This window comes from Rhamphochromis longiceps, linkage group LG16 (assembly GCF_057381845.1).
Source record: "Rhamphochromis longiceps isolate RC_006_pf linkage group LG16, R_longiceps_female_GT1.1, whole genome shotgun sequence".
In the NCBI taxonomy this organism is placed as follows: domain Eukaryota; kingdom Metazoa; phylum Chordata; class Actinopteri; order Cichliformes; family Cichlidae; genus Rhamphochromis; species Rhamphochromis longiceps.
The window spans coordinates 6,478,059-6,498,362 of record NC_140572.1 but is presented as its reverse complement, the minus strand read 5'-3'; the positions used below and the strand labels follow the sequence as shown (position 1 = coordinate 6,498,362).

The 20,304-nt window shown below is 42.4% G+C and overlaps 1 protein-coding gene across 4 annotated transcripts in view; it reads left to right on the top strand.

Moving 5' to 3' along the window:
- The window catches only part of arhgef49 (Rho guanine nucleotide exchange factor 49), a 77,261-nt gene that overhangs the window by 41,969 nt on the left and 14,988 nt on the right, over window positions 1–20,304 (top strand). For 3 of the 4 annotated variants that reach the window (XM_085384576.1, XM_085384572.1, XM_085384573.1), the window contains exons 2-3: window positions 11,442–11,589; window positions 15,683–17,325. In XM_085384576.1, the coding sequence (XP_085240702.1) occupies window positions 15,743–17,325 (1,583 nt within the window). In that variant the 5' untranslated portion in view covers window positions 11,442–11,589; window positions 15,683–15,742. Of the gene's footprint in view, window positions 1–9,765; window positions 9,903–11,441; window positions 11,590–15,682; window positions 17,326–20,304 lie in introns of those variants that run through there. The other variant, XM_085384574.1, reaches the window with a different exon arrangement.

Here is a 20,304-nt window from a genome sequence, read left to right as displayed (position 1 = left end):
TGTAACACAGATCAGCAGTGATGATGGGCGTGCTTCATTTCTCCTCCTCAGAGGGAAAGATCTCATGTTCATCCAAAATCCTCTTTGTAGATCAGAACTTTAAATTGCCACACGGGTTCATAATCACCGTAGTGCAGCTTCCCAGTTAAAAGGGATGTACTGGAGTTTGATCTCGTATCTGTAGGGTGTGTGTGTTTGTGTGTGTATGCTGAGCCTTCACATACCTGTGGCTCTAAAGGTTAGCTTTGTATACCCGTGGTTATGGATACCATCAATTTGAGAGATCTGTGACGCTCCGTGAGTCAATGGGAGAGGCTGGCTGTGGCATGATAGAAAGCCACTCTACTGATTGGCTAACACACACAAACATATATATATGAAAATAGATCTTACCTTCTTTAAGCTTCACTCTTGAGTCTGCCTATTTTTTATCACAGCTTATTTTCCTCTGCAATCACCAGGTAATTACATGGCTTGTTGCTTCATCAATTAAACATGCGCGTCTGACACGCAGACTTACAGTGTAGCACAATATTGATCACACCATTTTTTGATATGACAACACGAGTAAAGTGCTGACTATTTTCTAATTGAGATTGTTATTTTAGCTGTTAGTTATTGTCTTTTTATTGCGCCTTGATTCTCAGAGGCAGCAGGCTCTCTAGAAAAGAACACTGTTTAAATGAATAGTGTATAAAATGTAATTAATCAGCCCTTCGATTTGATTTAACGCAGAGCCCTGGATATAACACAGAAACACACATATGCAGCAGATGAAACTACAAGGTAAAGACCAATCAACAGGCAAAAAAATCCAATAAAATAACACAGTAAAGCTAAACAGCGCCCCTTTAAAGATAACAGCCAGTGCTTTTTTCTCAGTGGAAACCCGTCTCGTATCACTTCAAAGTGCCAGTCTTTCCAGATCATTTTATCTTTATTACAAGCCCTTGTATCACACGATAGCTGCGGTCATCATTTGCATTATTGCTCCTTTGAACTGTCTCTCTTCAGTGGAAAAGACTTCCTCTTTTGTCCTCTTTGAATACGTGCACATCTGCTGTTCGGCTCATGGAAAACCTCATGCAAAAGAAGCAAAGTGTTTGCTCTCAGGTCATCTGCCGCCTGTATTATTCATCTGCAACATTTCCACCTCCCAACACATGAAATATGAATGAGACCGAGATGACCTGGAACCACTGAAGACGCAGTGCCCAGCAGGGCAGTTTGACTTGGAGGGGCGCTTTAATGCCACTCTGCAACTTATATTTGATGTTTAGTAATGTTCTAAACTCATTCAAATGGATAAAGATTTTTTTGGACAAAACCGCCAAGCCAGTCAATTTGGTGGTCAAACAGTGTGTCTGCAACAAACAGGGTGATAGGAGATATGTGCTATGTAAGAAGAAGCTTAATGGAGAATTTCGCCAACTAAAACTAACTAGTAAAAAACTGGGGGATAATCTCTTTGCAACAGTCCTATCAATTATAACAAGACATGCAAATCGAGGCTCAAATTGCATCTACACCCTGCACATAGTTGGAGAGGAGCAGGAAGATACGAGTATCTGTGCTCAAGGACTTATTTTTTGCAATATTTTCACTCTAGCATTTTTATCACACGTTCAACTTTGACAGCCAGCATCCTTCCTGTGCCCATTGTGCTGCCATCATAATCAAATGCATTTTTTTTCACTTGCTGTTAAAACGTTTTAAAACCATTTCCCGCTGATGCTCGGCGCCCAGCCGGCCTGCTATAAAAACAAAGTGCACTTCTTATTTTTACATATGTAGCCCAAAATAACCGTTTTCAGATTCCTGCGGAGACGAGCACTCAGCAGCTGTAGTAAAACTTCTCTACTGTACAGCTCTTCATATCTCCACAGAGACCTGTAGTCCACACACATACCACAGTCATTCTGCCTAATTAGGGGTACTCTTCCACACTTCCACCTTTTGATGTTGCCTGTGCTCGGAGCCTCGCGGGCTCCCCCGCCCACTCCCTGGCCTCCCCTCCCTCTGATGAGACTAGTAGTATAGGTGTTGCTGACAGTGCCCCCGGGTGGTGCCTCATTAACCCACATTTCAGTGGCTGATGGTAAACAGAGAGCCGGGGGGGGGGTTTAGTCTGTTTGTGGGAATGCGTCTGAGATGTAAAATGGAAATGCTGAACGATGCTTTTGAAGATACTCTTCAGCTTGTGCATACCAGGATTTTTTTTTTTCTTTGAAAAACCATTTATATTTATTTTACATCACCCAGTTCCCCATGTTATTGTCAAACTAGTCTATTGTAATGATGTATTCATTTACGGCTGGAAGCTGGAGCTTAAAGATTGGAAAGGCATGATTTCTGCTTATTCATTCTAAATCCCTAAGTGGAAAAAGCCCACAGGATGCTGCTTGGCTACTATTAAGCCCCAAAACATTTAGTTAAATAAACAAATCCACCGTTTGAAAGTCTTTGAAGAGGTTAAATGTTGTATCGTGTTGCAATCTGTATCTGCAAGCCTACAGGTGCCATTTTCCCATTCGTCACAGGTCATCATTTCTCTTTGCTGATGAGATGGAAGCAAACGTAGAGTCTTTTTGCAGCTTAACTACCAACAGTGTAGTCTGAGGTGTGGGTGGGTCATGCTAGTATCAGCTGGCACAGCTTTAAGCTTCTAGCTTCAAGCAGGGTAAGGATCAGTTTACAGAAGCTTGGCTACCTCCTCCTCACATTTCTAGATGCTTTTTTCCTCTTAATCATGTAGTTGTCACCCCCAGTGGGAGCTGACTCAATTGCACATCTTACCTGGAGCCTCAAAAGAGATATTTTATTTTCAAAGAATTATGACACATCCAGTCGTATTTGATGTGGAAAACTGGTTGAGATTCCCTTGAAAGAATACGTTGAAGCTGGAAGAAGAAACTGGAAAACACTCCACTGAAAACCTCTGTGGATTAGAGCTGATGTTTTTCTTGTTGTGTGTTGTGAGTGAAACGATTTGAAAGGACCGAGGTGATGAAGCTGATTCCCCAGGACATCACTGCTGAAAAGCAGACTCCTTTTCTAAGTAGTGTTTGTTTACTGTTGTTTTACCTCAAACCTCATGATATAGCGCAAGAAAATTTTAAGTAATGATATTTCTGATAATACAGAAAAAAGTCAACATTTTCTTGCTGCAGCATTTAAAAGTAAGTGAAGGTTATTTAATTATAACACGGCAATAAATCTTGGGCAGAGACAGCACAGTAGGTAGAGCACTCACCCCATGATTGGAAGCTCAGGGGTTCAAATCCACCAAACAGCTACCCTGAGGTACCCCTGAGCAAGATACCGTCTCTACGCACTGCTCCCCGGGCGCTGTATTGGTGGCTCCCCACTGCTTCACAGGGTTAATGGGTTAAATGCATCCATCCATCCATTTGCTTCCACTTATCCTTTTCAGGGTCGCGGGGGGCGCTGGAGCCTGTCATAGGGCAAGAGGCGGGGTACACCCTGGTCACCAGTCTGTCGCAGGGCCAACACACAGGGACAGACAACCATTCGCACTCACATTCACACCTAGTGGCAATTTGGATTATCCAATTAACCTATCCCCACAAGCTGCATGTCTTTGGACGGTGGGAGGAATCCGGAGTACCCGGAGGGAACCCACACAAACACGGGGAGAACATGCAAACATGTGCGGCAACAGTGCTAACCACCGTGCTGCGTTGGGTTAAATGCAGAGGACAAATTCCCTGGGGGATTAATGAAGTGTACAAAAAAGCCACTTTTTACTACAAGCCTCATCCAAGCACTTTTGTCGCTTTGTGTAACATTAACACACACTTACACTCAGATTCATGCATCAAGGGCCATTTGGGATTCAGTATTTTGCTCTAAGAATACTTTAACCTCCTAGGTTGTGGACATCACATTTTGGGTTATTTAGGGCCTGATATCCACTTACGAGGACATTATACTGCTACTATTCTAGAAACATTTTAAACGAATATCGTCATATGTGGCTCTCATTTTTCTTAGAAGCAAAAATTTGGTAAAAAATAAAAATCTGGTAATTCTTTGTTTTTACATTCATCAGGTCCCAATCAGCCCAAATATCAAAGAGAAAATCAAAATGCATGCCATGGAAGAGTTCGGGTCTTAGGAGGTTAATATGCAAACAGGAGTAGTTTGGGAATCAGACTGCAGATCTTCCAATTTTTAGGTGACCCGCTCTACCGCCTGACTCACAGCCGCACCAGTGATACAGCACAAGCTAAGTATAAGCACACAAGTAGCCTGGGTAGTGTTTTATCTTGAAATTTAAAGTAAAAGTACAAAGTTTACATTTTTTACACTTTAATTTAACAACAACTAAAGTTACTTAACCTTAAGCCTGCATTATAATGCAGCTAGCCAGAGCAGCTAGCCAGAGCAGCTAGCAATGCTCGTCGTTTGTTTACTTTTGGGTTGTACATCATCAGCTGCTAGCATCTCCTCCTTTGTAGCCTGGTTGTACATATGTTTCTGCATCAAGTGGTGAAACAGGTTTGTTGTTTCCACCTTCAGCAGCTTTTCAACCGTTTTCTTGCCTATTTTTTTAAAGCACTGTGCTTTGTTGAAGGTTGTAGAGGCTCCCTTTATAGGTATTGAATCCTCACCTGAGGCTCTTGCTTTCAGACATGATATGACATTATGACACTTTGTGATTACATGAAAATTTATACTATTATTATTGCGATTGCTATGATATGGCACAGCAGTATCAAACATATTAGCAACATACTTATTGTGCTGTTTCTTTACAATTTCAAATTTTTCCCCTAAAATGGGATTAAGAGGTATAGTTTCTTGAGAGGATTTCAAGTCAACAAATTACATTAAAATGTGCTTGATTAATATTTTGTCCTTAAAAAGTTGATCCAAATTTTCTGTAACGGTTCAAAGTCCACTGCACATGTTCTCAGACAGGAAAAGACTACGTTTTCCACGAGGCTGCTCACACTCAGTTCCATCCAGACCCTTATCTTCTTTCTGTGATTAGAATTTCTTCAGCCTCCCTCTTCATTGCTTTAATTTGCATCTAAAACCATTTAGTAAACTAATCCTTCTAATAGAAGTAAATGTATAGACTCTGATCCCTCAGTGCTCTTCCCTCTTCTCTGTGCATCCTCCCCCTGACAGGAGAATGAGAGGCACTTCACTTCATTAGGTTACTAGTTTCTTATTACCTGCTGAGCCCCGCGCAGCCCTCGTCTTGCAATGTGTGTGTGTGCCCTGTCTGTCTGTCAAAGCAATGAACTCTAATAGTCTCAAATGTAAGGTGACTCATCTGGAATGAGCCATTGTTCTTGATTACAAATAAGACTGGGACCTCCATTATTTATTTCTACTGTTTTTATATATGAGAAACACAGTATATTTGATTTTCCATCATATCAGATGAAAAAAGTTTTAATTGATTCATTTTATATTCATTTTACCACACAGATTGCACTGAAACTCCTTTGTGTTCATGCCTCGAAATGCTTGCCTGCAAGTCAGAGTCTAAAATGAAACATTTCGATCATGTTGTTAGAATTAAGTTCTTTTTCCCAGATGAATTTCCTCTCTGGCTCAATCTTGCTTGTGTGCATTAATCTAAAATTGAAATGGCGGTCAGATGTTTCTTACGTAAGACACTGCAGATAAGCATCTCGATCAATGGACTTTAACGCAGAGGCCAGATTGCTCTGGAGGATTGAAGCTTGCTGTGAATCGACAGTTACAGGGATAGAGACGTAAACTGGTGGATCAGTGCATGGCTTACAAAGACAGAGGGCAGGCGAGCAGGAAAAGCATCACATCCAGGTCGCTTATGCAAAACTAGAGGCACATATGATGAATATTTCAAAAAGCAATGAGGTGTGTTTTGTTTTAACTCAGCCTGATTCATCACTGCCTCACAGTTGAGCTGCAGTTTGTTTAAAACGATTGCTGATTTGCCTAAATGTGTAAGGAAACTGTTATCGTGCCATAGCTTTCTTTATTTAGACAGACAACTTTTACCCAACCACCTCACCCACTTAAAAGAGGACAGAGGCAGTGATATTGTACACTTAGCATTTGGTGGTGATTTATTACTTATGAGCTTTCTCAGACTGCCTCACATTTACAAAGTCTGCTCCCTTGGTCACCGTGGAAGTCATTGTTGTTGCAGGCAGCTGTTATTGCGGCTTCAGAGGTCTCTAAAACGGAAACCAGTCGGTCGTATTTCAGTGCCGCTTGTGAGTGCTGCCTTTGGGCTCGTGTAAAGTGAAATATCACAGCAGCCGCCTGTGTTGGAGCTGTATTGGAGTCTAGGCTGCGTGCTGGCACACAGTGTGTGGACAGCAGTCTGCCATTTTCTGCCACACGCTGAGTTGCAAGCGCAGTGTGTCTGTACATTCAAGTGCATGTGCACTCCCACGCATTTGAAGTACTCTAAGGCGCTGCGCTGGCTTGGCTTAGAAGACATGAAGATATATTTGAATCTGGCTTTGTCTGTTTTTTTTTAATCGTTTTGTGCACAACGTTTTTTTTACTTTGTCAAAACAATCTTCGTGCAGTGTCTTGACTCAGCGCCACAGCTGATGTGAAGCGCAGCGTAAAGGACAACAAACACAAACAGATCTAATTGACTGTGAAAGTTGTCTTCAGAAGTTTACTGCCACAGCGCATCCAGCAATGACTGAGCTGATTTAAGTCGCTGTTTTTCAAAAGCATCTTCCAGATTTTCACATTCTGCTCCTTAGGTGACTGTCAAAAAGCCTAATTTTGAAGTTTTGAAACCAGTTTGGCCAGAGGTAATCGGAAAAAGTTGAATTTATCAGTCTCCATTTGTCTCACCGTGTGCCCTTGCTTGGCCTCGCTGTGCGCTCTGGCAAGTCTGTCACTCTCCTGCAGCGCTTTCCAGCTGTGCTAACGCTGGCTTGCCTTCATTTCACACAGCACAGACCTTCTGATTCAGACACCTGCTGAGACGCAGCACACTTTGGCAGCAGGTAAACCTTTTCATGCCGTGTCAGGTTTAAGGGTGTTTAAATATTGTTTTCCCAGTCAGCCCGACCACCTCACAGAACGCTTGAGGGAATCTTTTCATAGTTTTTTTAGACACCATCAGGACGTGAGGACCTTGATGTAACTTCCGTTTCTGAATGACAAATTTAAGTAAATTTTCTTAATGCCTTAAGTTTCAAAGTTAGGTAATTAAATCCACGACAGCAGCAGCACCATTACCCTAAATGATTTTAGCATGCTTGGAATGTGTAGATTTTGTTGATATCATTAGAAACTCCTGATTTCTAAAGGCTGGGCATTGGTATTATATTGGACTACAATATATATTATAGCTTTTATGACGCTTTTCTGACCCACTACTTTGCTTATAAACCTAGAATAACAGTATATATTAATTCTACACCAAGTCAGCCACAATATTAAAACCACTGACATGTAAAACTCTGATCATCTCGTTACAACACAATATTGTTTTAGGAAACCTTAACTGCTGGCATTCATGTGGAAGCTACTTTGAAAATCTAAGCACAATCTGCCTAAAGACTGTTGGAGATGAAGCATTTGCCCTTATTTGATGAGGCTCTCCCCAACGTCAGTGGACCTCCTCAGCCCAGCAGGACAGTGCACTGGACATTTCCCAGGAACAGCTCGACAAAAGATCTAACGCACTGACCTGGCTTCCAGACTTCCCCAATTACAATCCAATCGAGCATTTGTAGGATCTACTGGAACAAGCACAATCTAAGGAAGGCTCCATCCGGCAAACCACGGGACCCAAAGGATCTGGTGCCAACGTCCCGGTGCTAGATACAGACCGCGCCCTAGTGAATGCCCCGATGGGTCAGTGCTGTTTTAGTGGCACATGAGGGACCTACAGTGCTCTAGTGTTTTTGCCTATTGGTGTGGAACATAGCAAAGGCACAAAGAGTAAAAAAGGGAGCTGCCAGACTCCCCAAAATGTCAAATCTGTAGCTGCCTGATTTTTGATGGCAGAATTTCTTGCATCTTGTGGATAAGGTTTGCAAGAATGAAAAGCTAATTATGCTGGAGTCTGAGCTATCGCCCTACTAGCAGTACAGGTCTGTAAGCAAAGAGTTTTTAGGACGCCTGCTGCAGTGTATTATATTTAAACCCTGAAAAATCTAGTCACAGATTCAGTGCTAACTGCTTATTATTCTAATTCAGTCAAAATGAGGCCTTAATTACTGACAGGAAGTGTTTTATTGTGTTATGATGCATTAGAGGCACATGTGACAAAATCATTGTAGATTTTAAACCAGTTTTGTTAGCTACATTTAGCTACATCTTTAATGTTTTTTAAAAACCATTGGCAAATTACTGGAATACACCGGGCAGGGTTGTGTTTAGTTCGGGCTTCAATGTGGTCACTGGAGACCAATCACATCTGCTTAGGACAATGCTTGGAATCCCACCAAATGTGGCACCCTGCTCTGGGTGGTATAAATTATATGACTAACAATGTAACTCAAATTTTTGGCAGAAGTTGCATTAGATTGTACAGAGCAGATGAGGAGGGCACGGAATAAGATAAGAAACTGCACAGTGAATACAGCCAGTTTTCAAAATAAAAGACTCAGGTGCAGACTGTGTGCTTTGCCTCTGCAATGCTCCTGTGGTGCTTTAAGCTAATATTTGTGTTGTCTTGTGCTGGATAAACTTTTATTGTTGTGTTTTTTAAAATAGATCACTCTTGTCAGCAGCAGGGATCCTGTTTTCCCTTTTTTTGAATCAAGATGGTTCTGATTCCTGAAAACATGACAGCAACCAGAATATGTTTACATCCTTTAATGTATCTGTTTTGTGATGAACTCATGGCATTTTCAGGAAATGTGAGCACTGAGGTGTGTGAATTAGTGTCAAGCTGAGAGGTTGCCAGACAGGCACACACATATATAAATAAACACACAAAGATGGACACACACACATAAATACACACCTGCACACAGATCTTGATGAGATAGACAGGCACAGTCTGCATGTTTGTAGGGAACACTAGGAGGTGTCAAAAACCACGAGCACATTATTATCACCTCTTCTACTACCGCACAGGATCTGAAAGACATCCAGCCTTCATCATTCAGACACATACGCACACACACACAAAGAAAGAGAGATGAGTAATAAGACAGCCTACTCTGTCTGCTCAGAAACACTTCTGCATAGTTTAGGAGGTTCAGAAGCACCCATGAGGAGAGGATGAATGAAACGGGCTGGAACAGCAGGGAATTGGCTCAGTGATTTAAATGCTCGCTGGATAAAGACAGAAAAAAGAAATAAATAAATGGGTCACTTCAGTCAGTGGCGATAACCAATTTCTCATTCCCTTTCTGTAAAGCCTATCGGTTTCAGTGGGATTGTCAGAGCAGGGTTATTCCATGAGCAAAAAGGCAACGAGAGAGGGAGTATGTGTCACCCACTGTTTCGCAGTACTGAGCTTAATTCTAAGCATTCAAATCTGTTTGAAATCTCCCCATCTGGGGACAAACAAAATGTGAATGAAAAAGCTGCATCATATTTGCTGGGAGGACCAGGAGCCTGTGTAGAGGGGGAGTGGGAGAAAAAAGGAAAAAAGGGCGGATCTACCCAAGTCCCTGCCAATCATCCAGCACTCCTGGGATGGAGGAGGGGAAGTGTGGGGTGGGGTTCATTTCTAAATGACAGCCACTTGTCACAGCTTTGGAGCCAAAGCACTCTTCACTTCCCCGCATCCTGCAAGGGGCAAGGGGGGGAAAGGAGACTGGGTGGGTGCTAACGTCAGAAATCATGTGACCTGAGCTTTGCATGAGTCTCTGGTAGATTTTCTCATCATGTGGTTGAAGATGGTGGAGGTGGATGGAGGTTTAAACAGAAGAGCTGGGGTTTAACACAAGGTGGGCCGAGGCTTTTTTCTGTTTTATTAGACTTTGTTCTGCATCAGGCCTGCAGATTCATTCATCCCAGTCTTAGATGTGTGTTATCAGGTCAGTCTCTGTTGTTTTTGGCCTGTTGTCCTAGATTACGTTCATGTCTGCTGGGTAGTAGTAATGTATGGAATTTACGTCATTTGCTTCACTGCTTTTATTGTTAGCTTTACTGCTCAAAAAATACCCATTACTTGAAAAGCAACTGGAGGCTGGTGTAGTTGCAAAGTGTTGTACGGTGGTTCCACACTGGATGCTGAAGGTTAACTAAACTTTGAGGTGCTTTGTTTGGTATGTTGTTGTGTGCAGATTCAAATATATTTACATGATACTGTTGAGACTGTTTCTTAATATATATTGTTATGTCATTATAATAGTGTTTCTTGATAAGGGCCCACAATATTTCAGGATCATTTTAAATAATCTTATTTAATTTGATTAATCGTTTGTGTTTGCTAAATGGATATTTAAACTTCAAAGTTTAATTTTACACTGAGGCTTCAAAGTAGGTCCAACCAGTATGGGTTTCCTCTCTTACTACACTGTAACTAATTGCTATAACAATGCACAAAACTGCATGTCCGTCTTTGTGAATACGCTTGACTTTTTTGAATTTTGACCCATTTGAGAAAAAAATATAGACAGAAAGCTATTTCACAATAACACGGTACATTACCTTATTTTCCTTGAGTACACCTGTAATTTATCTGAGCAAAGTTATGCTGCTTCAGTTCCTCAGTTAGTTTGTTAAATGCTTAATTGAAGTCATTAATTTAGTGTTATGAGGGTTATTTCACAGTACTTTGAATCATTTTATAATAATACATTGTTTATTGAGATTACAGGAGCATTAAAATACCATTCTCATAATAAGCAAAGAGCTGACAGTATTAAACTGCTAAGCTTATATGTCACCCATCACAGTGATGTAATATTTTTTTATTGGAAGAACCTGTTTTTGCAGATTACAGTAGTTTAAGTGTAAAATAACAGTATGTTGCTGGCAAATCCAGCTGTCTGGACCTAACATTGTAAATTAACAGAAAAATGTTTTAAATTGTGATTTCTAATGAAAAATAATTACTGTATAAATTGTCCTTTTGTAAATATATATTTATATATTATATATATATTCTCCTCAGAGTGTTTTTGAGGAAGTCCATGAACGACCCCTAACTGATTAAACACACACATGTTCTTGTGATGTGCGTAATTCAGGATGCTCTCTCCTGTCAGACGAACACTAATTATGTAATTGACTCAACATCTAATTCACTCTAAAAAGGAGGACTCGGTTTGTTTTACAGTATCAGGATACATCTGCTATTCAAGCCTGAAGTCTCTGATGCCCATTGTGTTTCTCTCCTTTACTAGCAGACCTTACATATAGCTGCACCTGGCAGAGCAATCGTGTTTTTTTACTCCAAGAGTTTATTATTATATTTAGAAATGGCAGCTTATTGATTGATGTCCTGTTTTTCTTGCTTTTCTCTCTCTGTTAACTTGTAGCTCAGGGCCACGTCTGTCTGGCTCATTGGACGCTCCAGACGGATAGCTGTGCTGAGGGGAGTCTGAGAAGAGGAAGCTGGGCACTGTGGGATCTGAGCCAATGACCTGTAGGAGGAGGGAAGCAGCATAGAGAGTTGATTAAAATGGGGTAAGTTTAGAAGATCAGACAGCATGCTGCCAGCAGGAACTGTTGGCTGAAACAAGAGGATTTCGCTCCAGAACTGATCCTTGCAACATGATGCTCACTGTTAGGTAAACTCTGCCCGATCAGAGTGAAAAGCAGATGTGCTGACAGCAGAATAAAGACACGCTTATAACACACTGATGATGTGTTTGCACATAGGCACAAATAGAGTTGTGGTCTTTTCACAGCAGCGACTTACTGCCATACATTTTATGTTTAATTGGAAAATCTTGCAACTCACAGAGTGAAGGTTTTATGCTAGATTTTCTTCAATCGTGCTGCTTAACTGAGCAAAAGAGCCAGAGAAGGAGGAACCTAAAGACCTTCAGTGTCACCAGTGGTTTAGACGCACAGTTTTGTGTTATATTAAGTAAAAGAGGATACAGGGATAAACTGTGTAAGCGACTGAAATAAGATAAAGTGACTCATTTTGTGTCAAATAGTGATATAATTGCTCTGTGTTTCAATAGGACAAAACTACTGACTGAAAACTACCGACCTTTGTCTGAATAATAACCAGATGGACATGGATTTATTTAGATACCTGAACAAAATATGTGGACCCCCAGTCTTAAAGTAGCCTCTTCTTTTCAGGTTTGAAGCACTGAAACTTGAATTTAAAGATTTACTCCAATTCACAAGAGGATTATCACCTAACACCGATGATGGCTGGTGAAGCCTTTCTTGCAGTTGAATTTCTTTCTGGTCCAGTCAGGGTGTGCACTGACGAGAGAAGCAACATCATTTTGACACAGGAAAGGGAGTTCCCAAATGGTGAATGTTTTTATAGGGAAGTTTTGATATTACAGTGTGACGGTATGAAGCATTTAAGTGGGTTAGGATGTTAAAGTTCGTGAGATTACAATTAGAAAAAGACTGTTCAAGTATGGCTTGTTTGGAAGGGTTTCCAGGAGAAAACCTCGTCTCTCTAAAAAGAACATGGCAAAGCTACAACTGAACAAACCACAAGACGTCTGGAACAACGTCCTTTAGGCACACAAGACCAAAGTGGAGATGCTTTAAGAGGCACAGTCTGGAGAAACTCAAGCACAGGATGTCAGCACAAACCTCTCACACACTGTTAAGCATGGTGGCGGAGGGGTGATGATTTGGGCTTGTTTTGCAACCTTGCATTGTTTGAGTTAACCATGAACAAATGTGAGGCCGTCTGTCTGACAGCTAAAGCTTGGCCCAAGTTGGTTGCAGCAGGACGATGCAGAAGTGCTGTGGTGAGACTGTAAGAAAACAAATACATGGAAAACTCAGTGAACTGAAAAGAAGAGAGGGCCAAAGTTCCTCCACAGCAATGTGAGATGCACACACACCTACAGACAATGTGAGGTATTCATACAGAAACTTATCAGGTTATCGCTGCTAAACGTGGTTCCACAAGCTATTGAATCATGGGGTGAACTTACAGGACTGCATGTATATGCCATTAATATTTGATTTGACTAGAAGTGACTGGCCTACTTCCAACTGGGAAATGCAAAACTAAATCAAATGTTCCTGAAATAGACACAGACCTTTTTGGCCATATAATTTTAAATTGAAGGACTCAGTAATACACAAACTGATTCATTAAATTGGAGATTTTTTTGTCAGCGTTCTCAGCAATGCAGTAACTCTGACACTGAATCCAATCATTTGATTGATTTATTTCCTCATTTTGAAGCTGTCCTCTCCGTGCGCTCTGCCATCATATCTCGAGAAATCAGCCCCTGTGCATGCTGGACATGGTGACTGATTTACTTCCCTGATGGTGGGGATGAATTATTCCTCAGTTAGCTTGGTGACAGAGGGAGCAGAGAGCGCGAGACCTCCAGAGAGCATTTACTCTGGCAGTAATTCAACCAGAGAAAGGCACAGAGAGAGGGAGAGGCACAGGCATGTCGAGCAGGATGCTCCCTGCTATTCAGACACTCACACGCAAGCTAATTTAAAGCCAAATTTCAGATTTCAGCATTTTTTTCCCTCACAGCTGAACTGCGCACATGCATATTGTATGTGTCTTCTAAGCAGAATAACAGAGAAGTCACTCTAAGGCATCACTTAGTTTTGCAAGTAGTGATTTAAAACTGATTATAGAAATAAATCTGTTCATTTTGCAAAAAGAAAAAACAATACTGGATTTCTTTTACTTTGGGATGCAAGTAGGTAGTGAATGCACATACTTAATAACGATCAGATCATTAATGAAAAGAGGGCGTGGTGCACAAGAACCTGTCAGCCAAACATCAAGGATATACAAAAAACTATCAAAATGATTCACAGGCATTAAGATACTGATCGGTGTAAAGCAACAGAACATGCAAAACCTACAAAAAGTGGACTTGAAATAATGTAATTTCCCCAGATCACGAAGAATGACTCAGCCACATGAAGTAATATAACAAACAGAAAAAGCTGCTCTTATTCTACAACAAAGTGTTAGTCAATTCGTCCTTCTTTGTTGCATGTTTGCATTATTAAAACGCACAAATCTACTTTCATTTCCTTTAAAAAGAAAGCGTTGCCTAAACCAGCAGGACACAGGTTTACATGCTCGAGTGTGATTCAACCAGGAGTATTTTCTTACATTGCACTACATTTTCCTACATTTTTGTCATTGTCAGAGTAATCTACGTATGGGGATCCAAAGTGTTCAGGTAGCAGGACAGTGCATTTGAGATTAAATAAAAATGTAGTGTTACTTGTGCATGCGTGGTAGAGAAGCAGCATGCGACCTTGTGCAATGCATAACAAAAAATAGACAAAAGGAGAAGTCAGATATATCCGGCTTTAGATAATCACAGTACTTGTTAGTGCAATCACTCCACTCTTGTTTTCTTAATATGAAATATATAAAAATATCACCAGTCTCCTCCTTGTTCAAGATAAAGATAAAAGGATTATGTTTTTGTGAATGTGTGTCTTTCAGACTCTGCTGCTACAAGGATTCGTTTTATAAAAACAGATTCGTGCTTTTTTTCTGTTTTTTTGAGCATGTTCATCTAATTAGCAGCCAACAAATAAAATCCGAGGGAAACCGCCCACTGATTAACTCGGATCGCAGGGCTGCTTACCTCTAACCATGTAAGGAATGGCAATTTACTTATTACCGCGAAGCCTCGGAGAAGCGTGGCGGCCTGTTCGTGCTTTAGCATTTGAGAGCATCTGAGTCTGGAGATGATTTGGATTTTATTATTCACATAATGCATCAGGGATGAGCCCTCTGAGTCCTTGTTTCATAACCATAGTCATAATCACAGCCATGACCCTGCGCTACTCACTGTGATGTAGACCCGATGTGAGATATGGAGAATGAGAATTTGTATTGGGCGGTGAACTTGCTATTTGTACTCATTAAAGAGAGCGACAGAGCCACAGTACACCCGGTGCCATCTTGCCAACTGTCTTGGCTGCTAATCTGCAGCTATACTGTCTGGTTAGTCTGAAGGAAAAAAGCAGAACCATCCGCCAGTGGACTGCCAGGCAGTTATCTTCATTACTGTCCCCTCAGCTTACTGCTTTCTCTTAACATCACACTCATTTCCTCTTCATCTGTCTCATCTTTGTCTCATCTGCTAGGGTTCTCTCATTTTTTTTCACTATCCTCCACTATCTGTCTCTCAATCTCATGTTTTAATAGCCGAAAAGCCAGGCAATAATCCCTCTATTATTATTCTTGCCGCAGAGAAAGGAAAAAAAAGAAATATCCCAAGGGGGCAGATAGAACGCCATTTGTATGATATAAATGTGATTACTCTGGTGAACGAACCAGGCTTCAGACACACTGTCTCTGTGTCCAGAGTTGTGGTCATCCAGTACATGTGGTCTGTGTAGTCGCCAATGTGGCTGAAGAAGACTGATCTGTACTAAAAGGTCATTTTACAATCTACACTGAAGAGTAATGTTTCAATTTTGAGCTGTGTTATGATAGAGGAAACATCTAAAGTAATGAAATTCACGTTTGAGGCTGTGAGCTAATGTTCCAAGATGTGAAGTCATTTTGTCAATTTCTTGCTTGGGTCCATGAATAAAGACATTCTGTCCTTTCTCGTCTTCATTGCTGCAGGCTGTGGATCTCTGTACCAGCTCACTGCACGTCTGAGGGCCGCTCGCTCTGCCCCGAGCCATGCCAGACGTGAAGCCTCCCCCGCCATGTGACTACCCCTCTACCTCCTCCGTCGCGGCCTCTGCCGGCTCCCCTGCTGGCTGCACCTCTCCGCTCGACCTCGTCATGGACGTGGAGCCCTGCATCGCCAACCTCCCCTTGTCTCCTGACCCACTGTCCTCCTTCCCCCGGCACAGAACCAGCGTCCCTCACTATCCAGGGTTTCATGGTCCACCTTTTCCCCTCATGGCCCGGTGTAACAGCAGCACCTTGCTTACAAACTTGGGGCTCAGGTACTGTTCCGGCCAACAGGGCGGTCTGGGGATGGAGCCAGGTCAGGGAGCAGCCTGCATTCATACTGGAAGCAATGGCAGCAGGCCTTACAGGAGTATGGAGAACTTAAACTGGAACACTCTGGCAGATTCTGGTCTGTGCTCGCTCAGCAGTGCTCCCTACAGGAGCGTGGACAGTGAGTTTATCTTACGCTACACCTCCACTAGCCACTGGTATGATGGGTCTCCAGACAGCTCCCATGGGCTGGCACCCAACCCAGAAAGCCTGGCGTTTTACCCTCGACCCGGACTGCCCAGGAAGGACCTGCCACTCTTCCCTCAGTTGCTGTTTCCAAGTGGTGTGGATGAATGGGATGCGAGGAAGGGCCTAAGAGAGAAACTCCGCCTTCAGAGTGCAAGGTCAGCTGTTGAGCCTCTGAAGCCCCTCCCACTGCGTCCTACGGTGTCCCCGTGCGCTGTACCCATGGAACGGGACAGTGGGCATCACGGGAAGTCAACAGGTCCTGTTTCCAGGCCACCCACTACAATGCGCATCACCAGCCCAGAGGAGATAAAACAGGAGGTCTTGAGGCGTTTACAGCTCCGTCGGCAGAATAGTAGCCCCAACCTGGCTCTCCACAGCGCCCCATCCACCCAGCAGGCAGTTAAGACATCCTACACAACAGACAGTATTTCAGGTAACAGAAGCAGATCAGACTCTACATTAGAGCCTCGAAGACCTCCTTTGGGACGCTTGCATATACCTACTTTTGAGGAGTTTAAGAGGATGCGGCAGATGGAGAGGAAGCAGAACCTTGAGTCCACAGTGGATGCTACACGATCTGAAAAACCTGTAGCTGACCTCCAGCAAGACCTAGGAGCATCAGATGGTGCGATAATCCTTTCAGACCCTCATTTCGAAAAGCAGAGAGAAAATCCCGAGGCCATCACGTCCTCAGAGAAACGTACATTCAACACTGTGAACGCTAACGGCACTGCAGCTCCCGCTCCCTCCTCCATCTCTGACACCAGCACGTACTCTCCCATCCGCACGGGGCCCTCTCCACGTTCACCCCTGCCGCCCCAGGGTGGCTCGGCCCAGGAAAAGGCCAGCAACGTAGGAGGGGATGATGGGAGTGCCAAGCGTAGGAGGAGCAGTCTGGAACCTGCTGGGTCAGTTCCCTTTCCGCCCAGCAGGGAGAAGTGGGAACGACCCTCCAGCTGCTGCCCTGCTCTTCTGCTGGACGGGACCGAACTGTCTAGCTATGGAGCCAAGATCTATAAGATGAAGGATGGTCTCATTGGCTCTGCACTGGACCTGATCAAGAAGAGGTTAGTGGAAGAGGCGTGGCAGGAGAGAGAGGAGTGCTGTGTATGTGTTAGTTGTTGTAAAGTTAAACTTAACATGTTGTCTATAGGCAGTGTTGGGGAGTAACGGAATACATGTACCACCGTTACGTATTTAGAATACAAAATATGAGTAACTGTATTCCGTTACAGTTACCGTTTAAAAAGGTGGTATTCAGAATACAGTTACTTTGTTGAAATAAATGGATTACACTGCGGTACTTTCCTGTTTCATATTGTCGCGGGTCAGGACTGTTTGGGTTTTGTTTGACAGCTACGTTCTGTTGTTCCAGGCGGCAGCGTTACGGTTGCCATGGTTACAGGGCGACGCTCTCTCTCTCTTTCTGCGACTGTGTGTTTCCTGGGTGAGAGAGCGCCTTTTCGTTGTTGTTGTTGTGCTAAGCTAACAGGCAGAATGCTACAAGCATAGCTCTAAAGAATGTAGCATCACGGGCAGTATAGTCCGTGTTGCAGGGAGAATGGACTGCCATACACGTTATGTGTCTGTGAGCGCGAGGAGGGAGAAAAAGGGGAGTGGAAAGGTACGAGTTGTCGTCGAGGAAAAACGGGAGCTGGAAGCATGTAAATATAATAATAACCACTGCAGCCAAGAAGAGTGCCTGACGAGCCCAGTTGTAAGTAAGCTATTAAGACTCGACTGTACACCGTGTTCGTGTTTTCCTCCGAAAACAATAAGTTCCGTTGGAGCAGCCTTTCAACGCCTCTCTCTGTCTCTGCTAGCAAAGTTGACCCACACAACAAAGTAAAGCTATTTTTCGGCTACGAGCCGACAGGGACCCCGCCGTATTAGTCAGAGGTCCCTTTACTACAGTTCGGAGTCGCGGACCTTCAGTAATAGTAATAAATCACACAGCAATAGTACATTCACGTTGTTGTAAAAAGCACGATAATATATTAAGTAATCCAAAGTATTCAGAATACGTTACTCTCATTGAGTAACGTAACGGAATACGTTACAGAATACATTTTGGGGCATGTATTCTGTATTCTGTAACGGAATACATTTTAAAAGTAACCTTCCCAACACTGTCTATAGGTTAAAATACATAATATTGCATAATAGTGGTGGGAACAACCATGACTATGGAGTTGTTCCCTATTTGTCTGGCATGCACCTGCACACATATTGGCTCCATCACAACCAAAGATACATAATGTATCTAGAATATATCCTTATTTATTAGAGATCAAATGGTAAATGGTAAATGGCCTGTATTTATATAGCACTTTACTAGTCCCTAAGGACCCCAAAGCGCTTTACATATCCAGTCATCCACCCATTCACACACACATTCACACACAAGACCTTTGGGCTCAAAGAACAGGTTTATGATTAACTCTTAACTTGCAGTACTAGTACAGCAAAGTGTATTTTGTACATACAGTGGTGCTTACAAATAAGCGCATTCTTTTAAAATCCAGTTAAATCTTTCTAATGGAGAAATTAAATCTCACAATATACATTATCCGATCCTTGTAGGGGCTTACAACCGCTGAAGTGTTTATCTGTAAAGTATATGCAGGTACACTTCCAGCGTTGTATCAGTGTATGCCCGTCCATCTGTTTAAGCCCGCACGTGCTGTTGTGTTATTGATTTATCTCAGTTATTGTGATAACAGCTGTCGGAGCTAACAGGGTTGGCTCTGCAGACGAGACTGTGGGCGGGAGCCTGGCATGAGGAGGCAGTGACAGACTGGAGGACGCAGACTTGTTGTTTCCCTGGTTCTCCTCTCTCAGTGTCATCTGTTGGCTAAATAAATGCAGGCTTCACTCCACTGTGGTTCATTCTGATCAAGGACAAACAAGGGTAGGGTGTGTTTTACAGCACTGGGCACCCATTTAGGTCTTCTTGCAGTGTAAATATTAGACCCCGAACAAAGAGCTGCTTGATAAGGTCAGTTGAGAAATATAAACTCCCCCCCACCCCCCAACTGCCTGGTTTTGCTAAATGAGAGATAGACGGTATCTTTCCCTGCCAGTCTGGACTCTCCGCTCACTGTCGCTCCTTTGTCTGCACTGCTAGAAAGAATGATGGATGACTGCATGAAGGCAGCAGAAAAATATCTGATGCGTGTGTGCGATTGTATAGATACAGAATATGTTCAGTATGTAAGAGAGCAGAGCTATAGTCTAAGGCTGCAACTAACAGTTATTTTACTTTATTTTTACGATCAGGCTTTATAGACTATAAAAGCGTGAAAGATGCTCCAAGTGATGCCTTCAGCAGGCTTGTTTCTTTTCCTTTAATCTTTATAACAAGACCAGTATTAGCTAGCAGCTCAGTGGACCTGCATTTGGTCGCACTGGTTGTGAGCATTACAGCTATTATAGTTATTCTTTGTTAGTTTGAGTCTTTTGAATTATGATTGTATTTATGACCAATGCGAGAGACAAGTTTTAAGTTAAATTAGTATAAATATTATAATATAAGCAGAACTTTTTGAAAGCAGTTGACTCACAGTCTTGCAGACATCCAGAGTCTCAATAAACTCGTCGATCAGAGCCTCATCGGGGAGGTTGTGATAACAAATTTCGCCAAACTAACAAATACCAAAAATTAAGGATATTTCCTCTTTAATTGAAATGTATTTTAGTTATGTATGCATTGTTTTTCACATCCATTTTTGGTTTTAGTTGAATATTTGCTTAATACTGCTAAACACAAAGAACAGCTGAATCTGAGAATCTGAGACTCTTTAAACAAACTTTTAGGGAGACGTTGACCTGACCATGGGGCTATACGAAGCATGAAGAGATGAGGCAAGTGAGAGACGTTGGTTTTTGCAACAAAATTTTGTGGCATTCTTTCCTAAAAAATTCTGAACACTTTGAATAAAACCCAAAAATCACAGTGACAGTAAAGGAAACAGTTTGAATGTCCCTGCAAAATTTCCCGACAGTCAGTCCAGCAGTTGCAGAGCTATTTCACTGTCTCCCGGTCC